The sequence below is a fragment of the Apteryx mantelli genome, chromosome 13 (assembly GCF_036417845.1).
Source record: "Apteryx mantelli isolate bAptMan1 chromosome 13, bAptMan1.hap1, whole genome shotgun sequence".
NCBI classification, from domain to species: domain Eukaryota; kingdom Metazoa; phylum Chordata; class Aves; order Apterygiformes; family Apterygidae; genus Apteryx; species Apteryx mantelli.
In genome coordinates, this window is record NC_089990.1 from 3,511,003 (window position 1) to 3,531,833 (window position 20,831).

General features: G+C 55.4%; 1 protein-coding gene across 1 annotated transcript; it reads right to left on the bottom strand.

Moving 5' to 3' along the window:
* Window positions 1-419: 419 nt before the first annotated feature.
* On the bottom strand, window positions 420-20,074 carry DRP2 (dystrophin related protein 2). The gene is made up of 23 exons (XM_067303889.1): window positions 19,967-20,074; window positions 15,620-15,753; window positions 14,588-14,744; window positions 13,239-13,359; window positions 12,119-12,387; window positions 11,475-11,621; window positions 10,894-10,972; window positions 9,927-9,987; window positions 9,454-9,515; window positions 9,079-9,153; window positions 7,119-7,320; window positions 6,825-6,910; window positions 5,926-6,083; window positions 5,617-5,783; window positions 4,898-5,009; window positions 4,366-4,502; window positions 4,008-4,073; window positions 3,118-3,183; window positions 2,677-2,820; window positions 1,743-1,980; window positions 1,495-1,615; window positions 1,251-1,337; window positions 420-439 (listed from the first exon to the last, which is right to left on the bottom strand). The coding sequence occupies exons 1-23, from the start codon at window positions 20,072-20,074 to the stop codon at window positions 420-422; spliced, it is 2,817 nt and encodes a 938-aa protein (XP_067159990.1).
* Between the last annotated feature and the right edge of the window lie 757 nt (window positions 20,075-20,831).

Genomic DNA, 20,831 nt, shown 5'->3' on the forward strand with positions numbered 1-20,831 from the left:
GTTATGGTGCCCATGAACCTGGGTGACACTGGGCAGAACCAGAGAGGAGCAGGATGCTGAGCTCTGCGTCCTCCAAGGGCGGCGGCCAAAGATGGCAGCCCATGAGTACCGAGGGAGACGCATAGCTTTCATGGCTTCAGCTTTCTTCTCAACCTTTCTCTGCAGTCCAGTGAGTCCAAGCCTGGATGCTATGGCTAAGCGACTGAGCCAGACCCCCAGAGGAGCCCACAGTCCCGCTCCCACGTGGCCTATGTTCCCCTGAGATCTTCTGGAGCTGGCAAGCATCGTGCGTGACCGGCCCAGGGCGCTCCCCAGGGAGTCCAGGTGAGGCCTGCCGCAGGGGAGCAGGGCAGTTAAGAGGAAGGGGAGGAAAGCAGCCAGGTAGCTGGTTAGAGAAAGCTTCTGGCTCACAGAAGGTGTTAGATAAGGGAGGTCATACCTGAAAGAGAAATGGAGAGGTCAGGAGAATGACACCTGGAGCCGCCTGCTTAGAATAGGCATGTTAAGGGATGGCAGAAAGTGGGCGAGGATGTATAGGCGGAGGAAGCTTTGCCACCGTGTTTAGCGCCGGTACCAAGCAACATCTCCCTCCTGCACGCACACAGGCAGCCTGGGCGAGGGAGGGTGTCAAGCAGGGAGCTGCAGAGCTCTGCCCCTCGGGTGAGAAAAGGGCCAGGCAGAAAGCGACAGCGGGGGCCACCGGTGCCAACACCAAACCCCACGCAAGAAGCGGGGGGCTGTTCACACGAGCATCCCCTGGTCACATTTCTGCTGGGAAGAGCCATCCATGAGCAGCTAGGAGAGTTTGCACCATTTCTTCAGTTTTGGCAGGTAACCGGTGCCTTCATCTTTCCTGCAGGAGGGGGGTCCAGGCAGGGACGAAACGGAGGTGGTTTGAGGTGATCACTGCAAACTCGACGCCCTCAGGTCTGCTTGTCTTCGTGGGGAGGACCCGTGGGGATGCAGGGCCCTGAGCGGGGTGGGAGTCTGCCTTGCGGCTCGCCCGGTAGGATCCAGCTGGTCAGCACCTTCAGGAGCTCTGATCTTGCAGGTAGGAGAACTCCTCATCCTCTCCGCACCCCGGCTGTGCGCCGGTCCCAGCAGCGTTGTGACAGTGTAGCTCTTGGCTGCAGGTGCTGCAGGGGACCAGCCGTCGCAGGGAGGGTGGGATCGGGACAGGGCTCCGCAGAGGTGGAAACCTCATCTGAGGGAACAGTAAGAGGCCAGAGAGGGGGACTTCACTCGAGTACCTCGAGAGCTGGGGAAGGCGCTCCGCAGCTTCTCCATGATATCCTCCAGGCACATGCTGACGTCCTGTGTTTTGGCCTCCACCTCATCTGCAGCAGGAAGAGAGGGCAGAGCTGGGGTCAGCAGGCTCTCCGGGCACGCAGAGCTGCCTGCTAGCTGGGGACTCTGTGGGGTGCTCGGGTGGCAGCTTCCCCTGGAGCAGTCAGGCCGAGGGAGCAGGGCTGAGAGCTCAGCTCCAATCCTCACCTGCGGCTTCAGTGTCAGGGGTGTTGTGCTCCTGCTCCTTCACCTGGCTGTCCTCAGACTGGTGTGGAGATGAAGCCAAGGAAGAAGCTGCCGAACCATTGCCATCTGACTCTGTTGGGGGCTGGAAAGAGAAGGGGTTTGTCACAGTCCTCTGTCCTTGTCCTGCACCTTCTGACCATCCCTTTCTGTCACTGCCTCAGCTCTGGCATGGCAAAGCCCACCAGCCCCAGTTCTTGCTCTGCGGATACCTGCAGCAGCAGCTCTCTCAGCCGGTGCAGCTGGGACTCCAGCTGCTTGTTGTGGTCCTCCAGGATCTGCATGCGGGTCTCCAGACGGCTCTTGTGCTGCCGAAGAATTCGTGCTTCTGCCAGGAGCTCATCATTACGTGGGTCTTGCGCTGATTCAGGAGAGCCCGCAGCCAAAGTTGGAGACTCCACAGCCTCATCATGCTGCCATTTCAAACGTCTCAGCTCTCCCTGGAGAATCCTGCAAGACAGCTTGGATCAGTGCTACCATCCTCCTTTGCACAGGCTGCTGGAACCACCCGACAGCTGTGCACTGGGAATGGCCAGTGACTCCAAGACAAAACATCCCGGGGGCTTTACCTTGATGGGTGGGAGGACCTGCCCCCTCCTGGACCCTGTCCTGCACTGTTGGGTGGCCTGCCTGCAGCTGTATCCCATTCGGGCAGTGTACGAAAGACATGCAAACTACTCGCTAAGGGATTGGGAGCAAGGGCGAGGCCAGCAGTAACCTCCTCCTGAGCTGAGCTGTGCTGCGCAGAGCCTCGCCTTGCGTAGTGCACAGCAGCACTGCCGCTGCTCGCGAGGGAGCCCAGGGGTTCAAGAGGTGGCAATACCCTGCGTTCAGTTCAGCCAGCTTTGGGTTTAAGAGCGGAACACATTCTGGGAAGGGGGCAGGAACATTTTTGGGGGACAGAGCCTTCTCCCTTCCTTGGAGAGCATGCCCTCACTGAGCCTCGTGCTCTCACAAAGGTCTATTAGGGTTTGGCCTAGATGTCCTCCAAACCAATTCCACTCAGCTCTTCCCATCTATGCCTCTGGCCCTGGCAGCCATTCCACAGCTCCACTTGGAGCTCTGCCCTTTTGGCTAAGCTGGGGTTTCTCCAGCTCCTTCCCCTTAAACCCAAAACCCCACTTTGAGAGTTGCCCATGTCTCTACCTGTTTTCATCCTCTAAGTGGGCCAGGATTCGCTCCAGCTCCCCCTTGTCTTCCGTGTTGAGGCTGCCCGGGGCCTGCTGGCTGCTCCCAGGCTCTCTGTCGGTGATGGGGCTGGAATGGCGCAGCAGGTACTGGTCCTCATCCCTGTTACAGCAGGCGGAGAAAGCATGTTAGTGAGGAACATCGCTCTCAGGGGCTGGCTAGCCCTCGGGGAAGGGAGGCCCAGAGGGAGGTGGTTTTGTATAGGATTTCATTCTGGCTGCTCCACGTATAGAGCTCAGAAGCGGCTCAGCGTCCCTGGGTAGGTGGGGGTGCCCAGGAGCCCCAGACCCAAAGTGGCCCAGAGGGGAAGTATTGCAGTGCCCTGGGCAGGCAGGGACGGAGCCGCGGGAGTCCTGGCTAAGCAGGCACTGCAGAGCAGGGGAAGGAGGCAGGACTCACAGGCTATCATCAGGGGACAGGCTGTCATTAAAGAAGGAACAGTTCTGGCTTTCCATCTCCGCAAGCCTGAAGGAAATAAAAACAGGTTAAGACATGTTCAGAGACACCCTAAATGTCTGCTCAATGCACCTCAGCCACGGCAGCCCCTGCAAGGGCCCTCTCTGGTAGAGGTCTCCCAGCTGGCCTGCACTAGTCTGTCCCTCTTTACAGATTCTTACAGAGTTTTGCCTTTTTAGAAAACAAAAAACACTGCTGATCCAGGGCAACAGTCTGAGGAACACAGGGCTGCCATGCAGCTGGCTTGGTCTCCTCTTGCGTACCCAAGGAAACGGGGTAAAAGTGTAAACAGTCACCACCTACATCCCGGCCTGGGATACGGGCTCCCTGCCTGTCTCAGGTCCCTCCCCTGCCTGGGCCTGCGGTGAGGACGGAGGCATTACAAATTACAAAACAGCAGCAACGGGGATCTTGCAAGTTGCACTGGCCAGTGCACGGGAAGGTCTAAACCATCAAGGGAGAATCCTACTGGTCCAGCCAGGGGTTCATACTGGGCAGAGCATGACAGTAAGTGGAGGCTGCTCTGCCACTCAAAGAAAAATCAAGATTTGTTGTGAGAGCATCAGCCATGTCTCAGGCTGGAGCAAAGTGGTGTATGCAGGTGGGAGCAGACAGGTTTGTCCAGCTCTGCAGCTGGGGCACTGCCCTCTTCCCAAAGACAGTGCAGCCCCAAGCTGCTGGAGCCAGCCCGTGTCTGCGGCGTAGCGCATGGGGAAGCACGGCAGGGGCTGCATGCAGTGGGGAGGTCACTGTGCATCTGCCCCGAAGCCTCCCCGCACCCCTTGGAGCCACGCTCCACAGCCTGGTGTGACAGCAGTGCCTAGCGGTGATACCTGCTTGCAAAGTGCTCAATCCGGGAGTGGGTGTCGGCATGTGGTAGCATCGGGGATGAGGCTGGTCTGGAAGAGACGCACACTGGTCAGCAAGGCTTTGCAGTCCTCACTTAAAGCTAGGGGTTGGAGAGGCTGCCCTGGTCCCACCTGGGCCAAGAAGAGCCAGGGACAGGCTGGAGAGGGAGACTGAAACTTCTGCTCCTCCAAGATGAAGATGCTGTATCAGCCCCCTGGGCAAGCTACCCTCTCTAGCCCTTCCCATGGGAGTCCTGTCTTGCAGCTGAGATGCTGCTTCTGCCTGCGGAGCCCACGTCAGGCAGGGCCAAATGGCACGGCGCAGGGCCCAGGCAACACTCACGTCTCAGAGAAGTCAGCCTCAAGCACGGACTGGACGGGCAGGTACCCTCTCTGTGGGTGCTTGCTGAAGTACTGCTTGGATCGAAACTTGTTCTTCAGTGTTGTGGCAAAGTCCCTCATGTTCTCACTGGATGTGGTCTGCAGAGAGACAGACACACCGAGGCCATGGTTAACAAAAAGCAAGGGATCATAAGCCAGCATCCACAGAAAAGAAATCCCTTGAGGCTGCTGGTTGCAAGCTCAACAGAGAGAAAGGCAGTTCCCCCAGGCAGACACAACCAGGAGGCAAGGTGAGCACATGGCTGCTCAGTCAGCCCCGCATGGGGCCTGGCGTGAGCCAAGCTGAGCTCTTGGGGGATCCGGGCATCCTGCTCACCACGAGCCCAAAGGTAATTCCCAACATGCAAAGAGGAACAAAAAGTACAAGGGAGCCACTTCTGTGGCTGCACCAGCCTAAGCACTGCAAGGCTGGATGCGTCTGACAGGGGACCTGCCCAGAACCGAGACCATCCTGGGCCAGCCCAGCTCCTTACCGGGGTGTAGTACTCCATGATGGGGTAGTGCAGCTTGTTGCCCTTGCTGGCTCGCCCTGTGAGGAAGCAGGTCTGGCAGATATCCACGTTGAACTGCTTCAGGCTCCGATACCTGGAAAGATGGAGAGGCCGTTGGGAGGCAATGAGAGTCAGCAAAGACGCATCATTTCAGAGCCCAAGGAGAGCTCAGCACACAACACAGGGGACAGAGGTGGCTTATGGGCGCTATCGTACTCCACTGAGCCCACAGAGCTGATTGCTGAAGTCTCCAGAAAAGCATTAGGCTCCTTCCCCTCTCCCAGTAGCACCAGAAGAGCTGGTCTGACCTGCCTGAAACACTGCTGCTGCAGAGATCTAGGTTGCCCCAAGAGCATGGTGCAAACCCAGTTCCCTTCCAGGCCAGGGCAAGGAGCCCTTACAGACAGCAACCAGGCCTCTGGGACAGTCTGCGCCCAGTCAGGGGGACATTACCAGCCCTGCTATTCTGACAGGACCAGCTCATGCTCTGGAGCCTCGTTCAAGCTCACCACCCAGGCCAGCCCCTCTGTGGACCCAGAGGCAGACCCCAAAGTGGCAGCAAAATGCTGTGCCCACCCCAGGTCCTGCAGCTCCCCACGGCCTCCGCAGGGAGAGGAGAACTACACCCATCCCAGCTCCCACCAGACACCATGCGTTCCCCTTGGGAATATGGGGCCACGGCCCTGTATTACATCCCCTACCTGAAGCCCTTGATGGGGCACTGCCGGCAGACGGAGCACTTGGTCTGGTGCTTCACCTGCTCAGCCATGGTCACCCGGTGCAGCACAGCCAGCCATACCATGGACTGCGGCTCCAGGTTGGCCCACTCCAGGAACTGGGATGCCTCGATGGCAGGCTTCCCGTTGCTCTGGGAAGGGAAGAGCGAGAGGGTGCTGCTCAGAGGCAGGCCCCAGCTCCAACAGGCTGCTAACTCCTCGCCATCTCTGAGAACCTCTCCCTCAGTGCAACTGCTGTGAGGGGATGGCACAGGCCAGGGCCATGTTACTCACGAAGCGGAAGCAGCTGCGGATGCTGGGTTCCACGTTGCTGCCCCCAAACGCCGCCACCTCCCCCAGCTGGCGTGGGACCTGGATGGCCTCATGGAGCAGGACACCGAGATGCCGCTGGTCACACAGTCCCCCAGGGTTTGCCACTTGGCTGAAGAGATCTGCCAGCCAGATGGACATGGAGACATCCACGTTAGAGACCCACCTGATGTCCTGACAGCCAGCGCAGGACGTGGGCATGGGAGAGAGCTGCACGGGTCAGACCAGGGGTCCAGCTGCCTGTCTCCAACAGGGAGCTTAAGCAAATGCTTAGGGCAGAGGGAAAGAAATTGAGCTAGGATTAAATGACCTTTACCAGTATCCTTCTAGCTCCCAACAATTGGAAGTTGAGACAGAGGTTACATTTACACCACTTCTTTAATAGTCTTGGCTGGCCTGTCCTCTGTGAATTGGTCTGAGCCCTTTATTACACCCCTCAGCACTTTGGGCCTCCACAGTATCCTGGAGCAGTGAATTCCATGGTTAAACACGGTGAGGAAAGATGATTCCTTTGATTTGTCTGAAACCTGCTGCCCAGCCACGTGCCCCCAGGTTTTTCCTTACGAGAAGCACTGAATAAGTGTTGTCTATTTGCCTTCTCTGCAATGTACCTTATAGTGCCATGCAAGCAAGATCACTGCAGCACCAGTCAGTGTGCAAAAACACCTTCTAAATTAGGCGGCGTAGGCTTGGGAAGGGAGGGAGGGGTGGCGATGCAAGCAGATTAGTCACCGCATGAAAGCTGCTTCTCTGCTCTTTCTGGGCAAAGAAGGTGTAAGCCAGAAAACCTCTCACTCCTGCTTTTCCTAGGTTACTTCAAGGACCCCACACTGGGCCTAGGGGAAGGAGACGAGGGGACTCACACTGAAACTTCTCCTTGACCTCCGTCCCGCACAGACATGCAATGCCAGTCTTGAAGGAGAGGGCCCTCATCTTCCCACTGCGGCCACTGCAAGGCGAGACATTGCATGGGTTTGCAAGTTGTTTTTGGTGCTGGGAGATCAGCAAGGCAAGCCTGCGCCAGCCAGCCCTGTCCCTAGCAGCCAGGGCCTCTTTGCAACACCATCAGCTGGCAGTGCAGCACTGAGGTTTCCCTCCAAGCAGGGCAGCCCCACAGATCAGCTCCAGGCAGATGGGAAGTGCAGAGAGGCTGGTACCTGTCAAAGACGTTCAGCAGCCAGTTAAGGCTCATGTCCACGCAGAGAGGCACGTTGACCAGGATGCCCCGCTCCTCCTCCAGCCTCTCATAGAGGGCAGTCAGGCAGTGGATGACTTCCACCACATCCATCGCCCGGTCGCTGGGTTGCAGGTCATGCTCATTGAAGATTTCCAGGGCTGTGGCCAGGGTCACCATGTCCACTTAGCAGAAAGAAGAGAAGGATCAGAGATGGAGAGGAAAAACAGCAGAGGTGAGAACTGAGAAGAGGGAGATGCAGCCCTGACCTGATCTGGGGCAGTCCCAGTCTCGCTGCAGTAGGGAAGCATATGTACAGGATGCTGGGAGGACAGGCACTGCTCCCAGAATTGGTCCCCCACTTGCAAACTCCACCTGAAAATACCCACGTCACCGCCTGGATTTGACTTGAAGCCACCTTTCTGTGCGACTGTCCTTCCCTGTCACCACGGCCAAAATCAGAGCCACAGAAATACCATCCACAAAAGGCTCCTCCTCCCAGCACATCTTGGGCTAGGCAGAGCCACAGATGCCTGGACCCAGCCTCTGCACACACCGGAGTCCCTGTGGAGTCACTGTGGGAAGCGGGGACCCCAGATTCACACACTAGTGAACATCATTCCCACTCACCCTCACACCCATGCTGCCCATGACCGCGTATGGCTCTGCAGTGTCCCCCACCACCTCTTTTCCATGTGGCAGACTCACACCTCCCATCCCAGTTGAACCTCCCATCACAGGGAAGCTGCCTTGGCAGCCTCCTTGCCCTTCTCAAGTACTTCTTAAATGCAAAGCACTTATTCAAGTTCTTCCACATTGTTTCTGTGCTGGGGAAGAGGGGCCAGGACAGTACATGAGACCCAAGATGTGGGCAACCAGAAATCTGCAAGTGGCCTAGAAAAGGGCTCCGTTTGTTCTCTGTCTCTTTTCTAGTTGTGCTTAAGGTGGTTTCTCTGACCACTGCTAGGCAGTAAGCTGACCAGCACTATGGCAGAGATCTTTGCAAAGTGGCCACAGCTAACTGTTGTTTCCTCCCATGTGCACGATATCAACACTGCATTTCCCCAGGTGTGTGACAGCCTTGTCACGAAACTAGTCTGCAGCCAGGGCCCAACTTTGCTGAGTACTGAACCTCCCCTCTCACCTCACTCATCACCTTCTTCCTTCTCACAAGTCAAGGAGCAATGGTCCTCCCAGGACCCCACTGCCAACTGATGGCTGCTCCTCCCCATTGAGTCAGGAGGGAACTCTCCCTCTCATCCTGTGGTTAAGTTTGATAAAGTCTTAGGTGAAAGGACTTGTCAAAAGCTCTATGGCAGTTAAGCGCCCTGTATCTATCAGATCCCCATCTGTCTGCTCACTCACTCCCTCAGAGAGTACTCATCAAATTCTGTGGAACAGCTTCCCTTCCGAGAGCCATGCATCACGTTGAACTCTTAATGCATCATATTCACATGTCTATTAATCTTACTTTTTAATTAAAGTTTTACCAACAGTGCAGAAGGTAGGTTTATTGGTTCCCTTCCTCCTCTTTAAGTAACAGAGTCCTATCTGCCCCCTACCAGTCCTCTGCAAGCAAAGCTGGTTTCTGCTCTTGGTTACATTCAGTGCTTCTTTAGGCTCCCTTAGAGCTCCTGGGTGAGCCCCTGCCTGATCCCAGAGATTTGTTACTGTGTTTTATCATTTTGTTCTCAAATCCCTCCTGCTAACACCTGCCTTGAGGCAGTTCCACCTCAAGCCCTGCAAAGGAAAGCTCTGACACAGAAACCTCGCCAGTGAACTTGCTTAGCTTTTCAGCTACAGTTTCATCTTCCTGGAGCTTCTCGCCTTGGCCCCCTGTTCTCTGGCAGACTCCTGCCTTTGATGTGCTGGTAGAAGACTGTATTAGTTTAATGCCTCTATCAAGGTAGAGCCAGTATGAGGGAAATGCCTCCTACACTCACATCGCAGGGCTTTCTGCACACGTCGCAGTTTCATGGCTGTACGATATGCCGAGAACTTGATGTTGTTCAAATCCGCTGCCAAAACACAGGAAAAGAAAAAGATACTGAGCTGTGGTTTCATTTATCTCCAGGGCAGGAAACAGCACTTGCTGCTCCCAGGCACTGGCCCCCACCAGCACAAGCCCAGGCCTGAGTGTGTGCGGGGGGAAGGGGGGCAGAGTCTGGCAGGGTGTCACACCCCATTGCACTGGGAGGCTGAGCATGGAGAGCCCCTGCACCGCAGAGGGGAGCAGATGGGCTCAGGGGACCTTCTACAGCACCTCACACGGAGGAAAGGCAGATGCTATTCAAGCAATTTTGTGGCAGCTTCCTTACCCAGCGTTTGGTATAACTCCGTCATCTTCGGGTGGTCCCAGCATGTTGTCTGGGCCTGGTGGCTGGAGAGAAAATAGAAAGGAACCAAGAATCAGGCTGTGGATTAAGCAGCTGCCGTGGGGAGAGACAGGACCTGGGCAGCCGGTCCCCCGTTGTGTGTGCTGCACTTCCCCAGTGAGAGTACTCCCCAGCCACAGCAGAGCAGAGGATGCCCACAGGGCTCTGTCCCCTGCTTGCAGCCAGCCCTCCCTGCCTTGGGGAACCATGGTGCGCCCCTCATCTGGGGCATCTCAGCAGGCAGGGAAAGCCTGGTGCTGCTGGGCTGGGAGTGACACACTTTGCACTTCCCTGGAGGTCAGTGCTCAAACCAGTCTGCTGGTCCTCCACCCGCCAGATCAGTCCACAATTCCTGCTTCTGCCGAGCCAGAGAAAACCACAGGCAACGGGTGAGCTGCCTTTGGGGAAGTACTCACTTGATGTAGTATGGCACTTTATTGGGGGAAATGGCTCGCTCCCAAGGGACTTGAACAGAGGCTGCAAGGAGAGAGATACAGATGTTAGATGAACACCAGACGCTCCTTCATGTTGATGCCGTCAACTTAAATTCTGCGTATCAGCTGAAGGATCTCAGGCAGATGAGGACTCGTCCCAAAACTGTACTGATTGTCTGCAACTTTATCTTCATTATCCAGAGGACGGAAGCCCTTTTATGACCCTCAGTTATTTCTGCTTGTCACAGGCAGCTTATCAATTCCACCATTTGAAAACTCTGGCCTTCCTTTTAGATGGAAGCACTTGATTTGCAAAGAAACCAGGGCCAACAAACCCCACCGACCTCCAGAAACCCTGTGGGGACTGGCATTTCTGAGGATGGACCCCAGTCTCTGGAGCATGAATCTGCTGCATGTCCCTTGCAGGTCCGAGAGCCTCCAGCCAGCAGTGGCTTGGCTCCGTAGGAATGGCATCCCTCTGCCTCGCCAGGGGAATGAAAGCCTCCTGAACATGCACATTCTTGGCCCCTGAATGACTAACATGGATATGGGGAACTGCCTTTTTTTGCCATCTGTCGTCTTACCCACACAATCTCCGAGATTGGCACGGTCCCAGTATCACCTGGGAGCTGCTGCTGCAATTGTCACAGCTCTGCACTCGGAAGGGATGCATGCTTATGTCCCACCCCTGATCCTAGAAGGCTGGCAAGGCAGCCCAGCACTACCTTTGGGAGATACCTCCTACTCCAGTCCCTGCACCATAGGCAAGGCCCACAGGGCACAAGACGTACCACTGGCCCGGGCCCTTTTCTAGCCATATTTATGGCTTTGGGGGCTGCTGGGCTACAGTCAAGCACAGCTACAGCAATAGGACTCTGCGCCTTGTTCTCTAAGCTGCTCTGCAGAAACAGCCCATCAGCAGGGAAGCTAGGACAACCTGCTCACGTACAGGAGAGGAAGTGCTGGGAGCCTGGTCCAAAGTCCCGGTGGGCATCTTGGAGCTGCTTCAGGCGTTCATTTATGGAGGCCTGGAAAAGGGGACATAGGAATTTAATGGGAGCCTGTCAGTCATTTCAGATCAAAGTCCCATTCAGGAGAGAATGTGGATACATTCAAACATGCCCCAGTCACCCAGGTCCTCTTCCTTCCTTGCCTGCCTTGGTATTTGCATACCCCAGACAACTTGACCCTCTGCACCTCATTCCACAGGCTGGGGCAGCACAGCTCACCTGCATCCATATTTTCACAGAGGTCAACAAAACCACATCTGGAAACTGGCCACCAGCAGACCCTGAATCTCCTCAAACAGCTTCCTTTGTTCCTCCCATCACCTTTTCCTGCTCCAGACCTCTGCAGATTTACCATCCACCTTCCCCATGCTCACCTGTTGCTCCTCAGGTGATGCCAGCTGTACCCTCCCTGCCATGCCAAGCCTTACTTCAGCATCCTTGAAGCTCCTCAGTAGTAGCTCTTCCCCAGTGTCCCCCATCTGTGAGGTATTTGTGCTGCTTGGTCTAGGCCCTTGCCCACCTGAAGCTGTTTCCACCGCGTGTTGATCTGCTCCAGGGTGCGGGAGTTTTCCATGGAAAGGTGGACATCTGAGATGGCGAGCTGGTGCGCAAGGTCATTGACCACTTTCACCCCATCCTTCATGGGGGAGAGCTCCTCTTTGAACAGCTGAAGCCCCCACGCCCAGGGCAGGAGAGAAAGGAAAAGAAGCAAGCAAGTGGTCAGTACTCTGGGGTCTGATCCCTCTGCTAAGAGCTAGGGTGGGTTAGTGGCTGGCATGCTGCAAGCCACTGCTGCCTAACCCTCCTGCAGGCCAAGCTAGCTTAGCAGAAAAGAACAGGTAATAGCAGCAGCCAGGATGGAGATGACTCAAATCTCCTGAGAAGTAGAACAGGGACAGGAATATCCTGCCTACACTGAGCCATTGTACCTGTATAAAGGCTGTGCCACAGCAATGTACTCAGAACAGCCAATTCCTCAGGACACTGCAAGTCAAATCCACCCTCACAAGCCGGGGAGCTGACCAGGGTACGACCTGGCCCTTGGGACCCCAAGTAGCAAGGCTGTGTCAGACTGAGCAGTCAGGAGGAAAAGCATTGACCTGTTGGAAAGCAGCATCCCGTCACCTGCGGGGCCAAGGCCAGAGCATTCTCAGTCAGATGTACCTTGGTCGACTGGATGTGCTCCGGTAGGGAGTCAATGAAGAGGTCCCCAATGGGTTCCCAGGTTTCACGCACACTTTCAGCCTGGTCTAGTGTTGTGCTGAGCTCCTCCATGGCCCCTTTAATCTCCAACAGCTGTTCCAGTGTCCGTTCAATGTGACGGTGCTGGTCCACACAGCGGGCTGTGAGCTTCTCCCACAGCTCGCTGGCCACATTCGCCTGCTTCCACACAAAGCGGCTGATGTTCTGGATCCGGTGCCGGGGAGACACATCTGTGAAGGCAAAGCAGCAGGGGAATGGAGAGCAAAAGTGACAGCCCAGCCCAGCAGGGAGCAGGTAAGAGATATGGAGGGAGAGCAGGGAAAAGGGAGAGAAGGAATCTAGGGAAAACTGGAAAGAGGGAGCAAAACCAAGCAATAACAGTATCTGTCTCTGCACCAGCTTCTCTAGCGGTCCAGCCTGCCCACAGATCTCTGTCTGTCTTCACAGGCAGAAGCTCTGCTCCCCTTTGCAAACGTATTCCAGAGCACACCTGATAGCCTCTCATGAGATGTATCCCATCACAGGCCGCCCCAGCAGCCTCTGCCTTCACCTTGGACAAATGCACAGGTCTGCACTGATCGGACCTTCCAAAGGATCAGAAACAGCCCATTGCATTACAGCAAGAGGCAGAGCCCTGAAATCCTTCCCCCAGACTGAAAGGGAGCTGGGCCTTGTGGGTCAGAGCTAGGCCCACTAATGAAGTCCACGCCAGGATGCCCCAGGGAGGAAGAAGACCCTAGAGTGAGGGGTGTTCAGAGAAACCCACAGGACCCAAAGTCAGCTCTGTGTCAGGCTCCCTGACCAACAGGAGAGTGAGGTGGTGCTCAATCTAAAGGACCCTGACCTTGTCGATCCTGAACAAATGTCCGCCTAAGGGAGATAGGGAGGGCTTGGCCAGCATGCCAGGCACACTGTGCCCTCCTAGGAGAAAAGGCCAACTGGCATCTTGTTCATTCATGCTGCTACTTCGTGCCACACCAGCCACCTGTGCTCCATTCTCTGCAGCCCAGCCCAGGAAGAGAGGAGAGGCTGGGAGCTGTGCTTTGCTATGGGAGGACAAGGAAAGGGGAGCACCACAGACCTTTGCTTTCTGAAGTTGGTTCTTCTAATTCCTCAAATGGATGCTGGGAAAGGAAAGCTTGTGCTGACTCCAGGACAGAGTAAATGTACGGCCCCCGAGACTTCACTTCTTCCATGAAAGCCTGGAGAGGAAAGCAGAGCACAGAAATGAGACAACAGGCTGAGCCAGAGAATTATGCCCCTGCCACTGTTAGCCAAGGGCTGCAGTGATTTACTCATTCCAGCACCCAAATCAGCTACCGGCACAGACTTGTAAGCAACATCTTAAGGAAACGCTGCCAGAGAAAAAGTACCCAAGCCTCACTGGAAATACAGAGGGAAGCTAACAGAGAAATATTTTTGCAGGTCAGGGAAGGAGTGACCTGTTGCAAGAAGAGTAGTGTGTGCAGAGGCCTGGGCTGTGCTGGAGGGGGACAGCTGAGCAGCAAGCCCAGGACAGCGACGCGTTGAGTGAGAGCTGCACAGCAGGAACTGCTTTATCGATGATGCTTTCACAGGCACTGCTTGAGACGCTCCCTCCTCTCAGTGAGAGCAGGGTCACGCAAACAGTCGTTCCAGCGGCTGTTCAGCAACTGGTACAGCTGCTGGAGGGACAGAGGAGGGAATGACAGGATGCACCAAAGCAGAGCTTCCGCCAGGGCAGGCTTTGGAGGCAGACTGGTTTGGAATGTCCTCTCCTGCACTCCTACTGCAGCCCCTCACTGGTGCTGCCTGCTCGATCAACTGTTCATGCACTGAGGAAGTGGTTAGCTTTGGTGAGGAAGAGGGACAGCAAAAATAATCAACTCTTCAGTTTTGTTTTCAAGGCAAAAACAACCAAAACAGCCACTGACAGTGAGAAGGAAACGCTCTGATCAGTGGCGCAGGAAGTTGTGACCTGTTCAGTTTTGTCCCAATTTCAGATACGTGTGAGAATCACTCATGTCCTGATTGCTAGGTCACCTTTAGATCAACCAAAGAAACAACCCTCCTCAGGCCCCAGGATCCCCTAAGTGGAGGCCAAGTGGAAGCAATTCTCTCCATCGCAGAGCTGGGACACAGGGAGCAGTCCAGGAAAGAAGCGATGGCAACAGGGGTCCACTATCAGCTGCAGTACCTGCAGGCGACTTGAGGCTCTAATGCAGATTTATTGTCTGAAGCCAGGTGGGCTCTGCCTGTTGCATGCTGTGGGGAAGAACCATCTGGATATTTCCTACAGGACTGCAGCTCTGTCCTCCCACAGGAAGGAGAGATGGAGGCAGGCAAGGACTGGCGTACTAATCACAGGCTGTACCTACAGCTGTGGGCATGGGCACTGACATGGACCTGGGAAGGACGGCAGGGGATGCACAAGGGCTCAGAGGAACATACCGCATGCATCTCTTTTTCCTGCTGCACCAGGAGGACATCTCCCCGGAGCGGTAGCTGTGCCGAGAGCTCCTCATCCTTCTGCCCAAGCCAATCTATGATCTCCTGAAGAGGAACCTGCAGCTTCCCACTGTGGTCAGAAAAGGCCTCCAGCCGAGCACTGGAGAGGGAGTGGGGACAGCATGAAGGTGGTCAGAGAGACAGGCCTGCAGGAGGTTCCCCGGGGAGGGAAGGCATTGCACCACAGCTGTGTTGGTGCTCTGCCCCGGGCGCCCACAGGACCCCACCGGCGGCCAGCAGGGCCACGACACGCTGCCCTGCAGGGATTCAGACAGGCAGCCTCAGCATGGGCTGTGCACGTCCCCCAGCTAGCACGGACACCGTGCTGCCAGGTGGGATGCAGCACGGAGGTGTTCAGGGAAAAGAAAATCCAGAGCTACCCTTGCCCTTGCAGCTGGGAGCAGAGGACAGAGCAGCTCTGGATTTGCCACGCACCCGTGGTGTGTGCTCCGGCCAGCACGGGGGGCTTGGCTCCGGGTTTACTTGGCTGGACAGCTTCCAGGAGCCTTGTGTTAAGGCAAGAGACAATTAATATGCCCCAGTTAAGCTCTCCATCATGCCGGCTGTGGAGCTGCAACCTCTGAAGGCCTGAGGAGGCCTCTTCTCCCCCACTCAGCTGGGGAGGGCTCCCAGCAAAGGGACAAGCGCAGAGGAGGTGGTGGGAAGGCCATGAGGGCAAAATGAGGCTAGGTGCAGGCAGCGGTAGTGAAGGATGGAGAGAGTGGCAGAGAGAGCAGGAATGAAGGATGGGAGGGAGAGAAGGAAGGAATCAGTGGAAATTGAAAAGGATATTTTTCAGGTGTAGGGAGAAAGTCGAAGACTCCGATTTCCGCACATTACAGGCCAAGAGGGGAAACTAAGCCAAGGTCACTGCACACCTGGGTGGAGTGAACAGGCTCAAAAAACTCCTGACAAATACATGCAGCAGGCAAGACCAAGCCAGCCCAGGGGCTTGCTCCAGGCAGGGACTCTTACCGAAGGCTGTGGGATTTCTTTTTGATCTCATTCCAACAAAGATTCATCTCCAGGGGGGCCTGAGGCCCGGCAGCACTGCTAGGAGCCTGGGGGGTTATGCACGAAGGTCCTGCGCCATCCTGAGAGGCTCTAACCTAGGCAGAAGCAGACCCAGCTGACACACTGCATCCGGAGAGCACTGCCTAGTGATTCCAGCGCTTGCCTCAAACTATCCCCTCTGCCTTGACTTTTCTAGCTCTCAAGGGGACTGTCCTTCTCCCAGAGGGGTCTGTTAGCTGTTCCAGCGAAACACATGGCCATGTCCAGAGAGAGGATTTCATGCCAGGAAAGAGCAGAAGCGGCATTTCCAGGGAGAAGAGGCTTGCTGCACATCTGTTTTGCAGGATCTCTGCGCTCCCCAGTTACTCTGCAATGAATTTTATCACTGCTATTTATTAAATCAGAGCTAGTTGTTGTGTGTCACAGTCACTGCAGGGCTAAAGGTAATTTCTCTCCATGCCATGCAAGAGGCTCTAGTGCTTCGGGAAGAGGTGGCACAGCGGGCCCTGTTGTTCCCGGTGACCAAGGGGACCTGCCAACCTCCTTTATACCACTCACAGCACTCTGAGCTGCCACCAGCTTCTCTACAGAAGAGCAAGGATATTCCCTGACTGGACAGCAAGTCTCTGAGATGCTGCTTCTCCTCGGCACCTCTCCAACATGAACAGTGGTGCGAAGGATGCTCTGAGAAGCCTTGGAGCAGCTGGCAGCAAAACCTAACCCAGGCACACGAAGGAAGCACGCTTTGCTCTGCGAACACCTTCACCTGGGGCCCCAGGGCACCGCACAGCCAACGCTCAAACCAGACATCCTCCGGAGAGACACCGTGCCACTCACAGCCTGGGAAACGGGGTGCTGAACAGTAAATCCGATGGGGGAAGGAATCCCTGCCCTAAGCGTTCAGCGCTGTACCGCGCTGCCTCTTGCGAGGGCAGTGAAGGCATCATTGCGCTTGCTGGCAACACCAACACACGCTAGCAGGACTGGAAGCATCTCACGTAGGACTCGGTGAGCGAGAGGGGATTTCCTCTCCAAAAATCACTTGTTGCCCAAAACACACAAGCGCATTGTGTTTTCACAAGCGAGGCGTTGCTGTGCTATGTTGGGGAAATGGCAGCATTTCACTCCCAATTCTACTTTGATATTAGAGCTCATTTGTGATAATTAGCCCCAGGTGATTAATCAACCATAATTAACCGCATTAGCGCTTTCTAAGCAGTGCATCCAACAGGCACTCCTTCGCCAGAGAAGGGCATCTGGGGGAAAAGAGCAGCTCTTCCAAAGGGAACGTGCAGGTCCTCATTGCTCAGCCTGTCTGAGGGCTCCCGGAGGTGTCCGGGGGACAGATCCAGGGCAGCGAGGACCCTGGGCCTGCCGGAGACCCCTCGGCACTGTGCCATAGCCAAGCCAGAGCGCGGAGACAACCCCTTCCTCTCTGGGAGCCAAGGAGAACAGGCAGGAGCAAACTGTCAGAAGAGGAGTTTGGCCACATAGCTAGAATGATACCCCTCCACGCTGGTTCTCAGGGAGGAATCAAATGATCACTGGGTCTGGTGTTGTTTCTTTCATCTAAAAACATCTAATGCCAGGCTGTTCTCTGCCTCCCCATCCTGACACTCCAGAAGCATCACATAAACAGAGAAAACCATCACCCACAGAGTTCACAGGAATCTTAGGACCATGAATAATAAATCACTCGAGCTAAAACTGCTGCTTGCACATAGAAAAGCAATACCCTGCATGTGCACATCCTCATGACACCAAAGTAGGTTAGCCCCGCAGCACTGCCAAGGAATACCCCAGCGCTCCCCTCCATCCCAGAGGATGCCAAAGGAGAGGACCAGCTCTCTCTGGGCACAACTGCAGCTGCAGCACAGTTCAATGGAAAACACAGTCCTCAGCCTAGTTTAAGGAGAGGTTAAAAGTCCACAAAGCCTGCGACTCACTGACCACGACCTGTAGGTGAGCCGGAGTGACAGTGGCCAAGCACTGGCCAGATGTTGAACACCTGCCGCCCTAGAACAAAACCCCTGCAAGTGAGCAGAGAGAACAAACAGCGCTTTCCCTCCGAGCACCCCTTGAGCATCCCTTCCCAGGAGCTGCAGCAGTGACAGCATCTATCCGCATTCCCACCCCCCCACCAACAAACAGTTTTATTTTCAAACATGTAACACTCACGCACACGTGGGCTCCAGAAAGCCTCTCTACCTGCGCTGAGCCACAGATCCGCAGCAGGGCCACTCAGCTTCGCCGGAGGAGCAGGCATCGCCTCCCACCCCTCCGGGTGCCGGCAGGCAGCACCCGGCAGGGAGGACGGCGAGCGCTGTGTGCAGGGAAGAGTGAGGCCGGCGGGCAGGGCCGGTGGTGACTGCCCCGAGCACTGACCCCCCAGGAATCTGGAGGGGGGCGGCAGCACCACGTCGCCAGCCTCAATCCCAGCTTTGTCCGGAGGCATTCCAGCGGCCTCCGACCTGCCTTAACCCCAGGGGTGCCGCCACAGCTGCCTGTGCATGGGACAGGGATCTGCCTGCTGCAGGGCGCCTTGGTCTGGAAAAGCCCCTCGTGAGAAGTTGGCCACACGCAAAGGAATGACTCCAGGCACCAGGGAACCTCCAGCTCTGGAAGGGCATGGCAAAGGTGATGCTGGTCTGGGACGGGGTGACCAGGAGAGCAGCAGAGCCCCCTTGGCCCTCCAGTGCTGGAGTGCACAGGCGACAGCTGGGGTGTTTGCCAGGGCAGGGATTTCCCCAGAGAATGGTCCCTGCAGGCTTTGGCTACCAGGAAGGTAAACAGTCAGGTCCTCAAAACCTAACCCCCAAGAAGCCAAAGATGCCCTGCTTGTGCCCCACATGCCCAGCACTGGGTGCCCTAGCCCCCTCCTAGGTGCCAGCAAGGACACTCCTGGCCCCAGCTCCTGCCTGCCTGGGCTGGGTGCAAACAGTTTGTTTTTGCCAGAAGGCTCTAGGCTGGCTCCTTGCGTCCCCCACAGCGTTCTCCGGAGTCCTGCCACCCAGCATTGTTTCCATGCTCTCCTCCACCTACAGGGAAGGAATGAAAAGCTGCCTGTATCTCTCCCTCTCTTCCCTCCTTCCCTGCCCGTGCATCTGACTGCTGGTGTCTCTCCCTTCAGGACCAGCCCAGCCAGCCTCCTCTCCCCACCACCTCGTCCTCTGCCTGTCTCGACATCTCTGCCCCGACAGATGCAGGACTCATTTGCAGACCAGAGGAGAGGGCTTCAGCAAGGCCAGGGCACAGTTAAGGATGGGTTGTCCACAGCCTGCTGGGAGCTTTCAGGACAACTGAGCCCAACAGAGGAGGGCTGCTTCCTAGTAGGTGACACCTACCCCTGTGACAAGGAGGGCATGGCAGACCCTTCAGGCAAGGCAGGCTGTCACTTTTGCAGGAGCCAGCAGCCTGCTGGTGCATGGCATTGAACATGCTGGTACTTGCACAGCAGAAAGCCAAACTCGGGCAGGGAAAGAGGGAAGCTTTTGGTGGATGTGACCTGAGCTGAGTGTGTTTGCACCCACCCTGCATGCCCGCCTGCAACATGACCACAGTGGGTGCCATGGGGTGTCCTGCTCCAGCTCCCTTCCCCTCCCAGCAAGCCATGCAAAGCCCTGACCCTTCTTGGAGATGCTTGGACTGCTCAGGCAGTTCAGGAGGGAGCTTGCTCATCTTGTTCTACCCCTCTCGCTCCTTGCTTAATCTGCTGGGCTGTTCATTAACCAACTCGGATAGCTGCTGCCGGGCAATGCATCTAACACCCACCCTGGGCCAATAAGCCCTGACAAAGCCAGCAAGAGTTCTGCCCAGCTGCAAGCCTGCCATTTACCCAGGACTCCCAGAAACCAGAGACCTTCCTCTCTCTGCCCAGCTCAGGTGAGCCTCACCTGCTGGCTCAGAAACACCTGGGGGAAGGAAAAGGGAGAACCACAGCATGAGCGCTGATGTTCCATTCCCTGAGGAAACTAGACTAGAAAAAGGTCAGACTCCTTCTCTGCCCTGTGGTATCTTAGCCCTTAGCATTCACCAGAGGCATATTTATGAGCTCGTCTCTGTGACCAGAATGCAGAAGGAAGTTTGAAATCTAGCTCTGCGGGTTGTCTCTCTTGCTCTACTTTGGGAAACACTTCGCAGCTATAACGCATGAGGAGAGCTGAAGCGCTCCTTAAATACAAGCTGATGGGGGGCTGGAGCTAACTGCCTTCCCTATCAACAGGAACAGAGGACGTCCCGTCTGCTCTGCATACAGACATCCGCGACCACCGCAGAAAGCTGCCATGAGAAAGGCCCGCAGACTCTTACCTGAGACAGTGGGTGGGCAGTGCTGCTGTGCTGCGCCTGATCTGCAACATGCCACTCAGGACACCGTGGGAGGACATAGGGCCATTCCTGCATGACCAGCGGCTGCATCAGAACCGATGTTCATGGGGATGGAGACGACTCCGGGCACAAGCACCTGAAACGCAGCATGAGAGCCCCTGGATCAGCTCACATCTCCTCATGGAGATAACCTCTTCCCAGCTGCCCACCGTGCTTCCTTCATGAAGCATGCAGACTAGGAGGATGCAATATATTTTTTTAATTTTAGTGCTAACATTACAATCTTTTTTCATATAAATGTCCAACTCCTTTTTGCACCTAGTTATATAATTTGCTTTAACAATATCCTGTGTTAGTGAGTTCCACAGATTATGTTGCATCTTAAAAAGAGTTGGGATTTTTGAACTACAAGAGATGCCCAACAGAGTTTAAAAGCATAGGGGAAATAAGATCTCACTGCCCTCAGGGCACTGTCACGACTATTTATGTTTAAACATCTTCAGACATGTTATTTTTCCCTTTTATCTTCAGAAGGAACATTTTCTAGAGCTTCAGTCATCCATACATGCATCTCACAAGACCAGCTACCTTGTTATGAGTTCTTACTCATTATGAATTTTTAAATTTACTCTTTTTATTTGGTTTTTAAAACTGTATGATCCATAAAGCCAGTTAACAGTGGTCCCTTGTCTACTCTACAGATCTGAAACACAACCTCTGGCCACCGTGCTGCTTCTTTTGGTTTTCACTGTAACGGAGCTAAAACAGTGAGCTATTCCCCAGCACCAGCATCATCTCAGCTTTACAGAAAGCCATGAGAAAATAAAGCCCAGAGAATGGTGCAAGG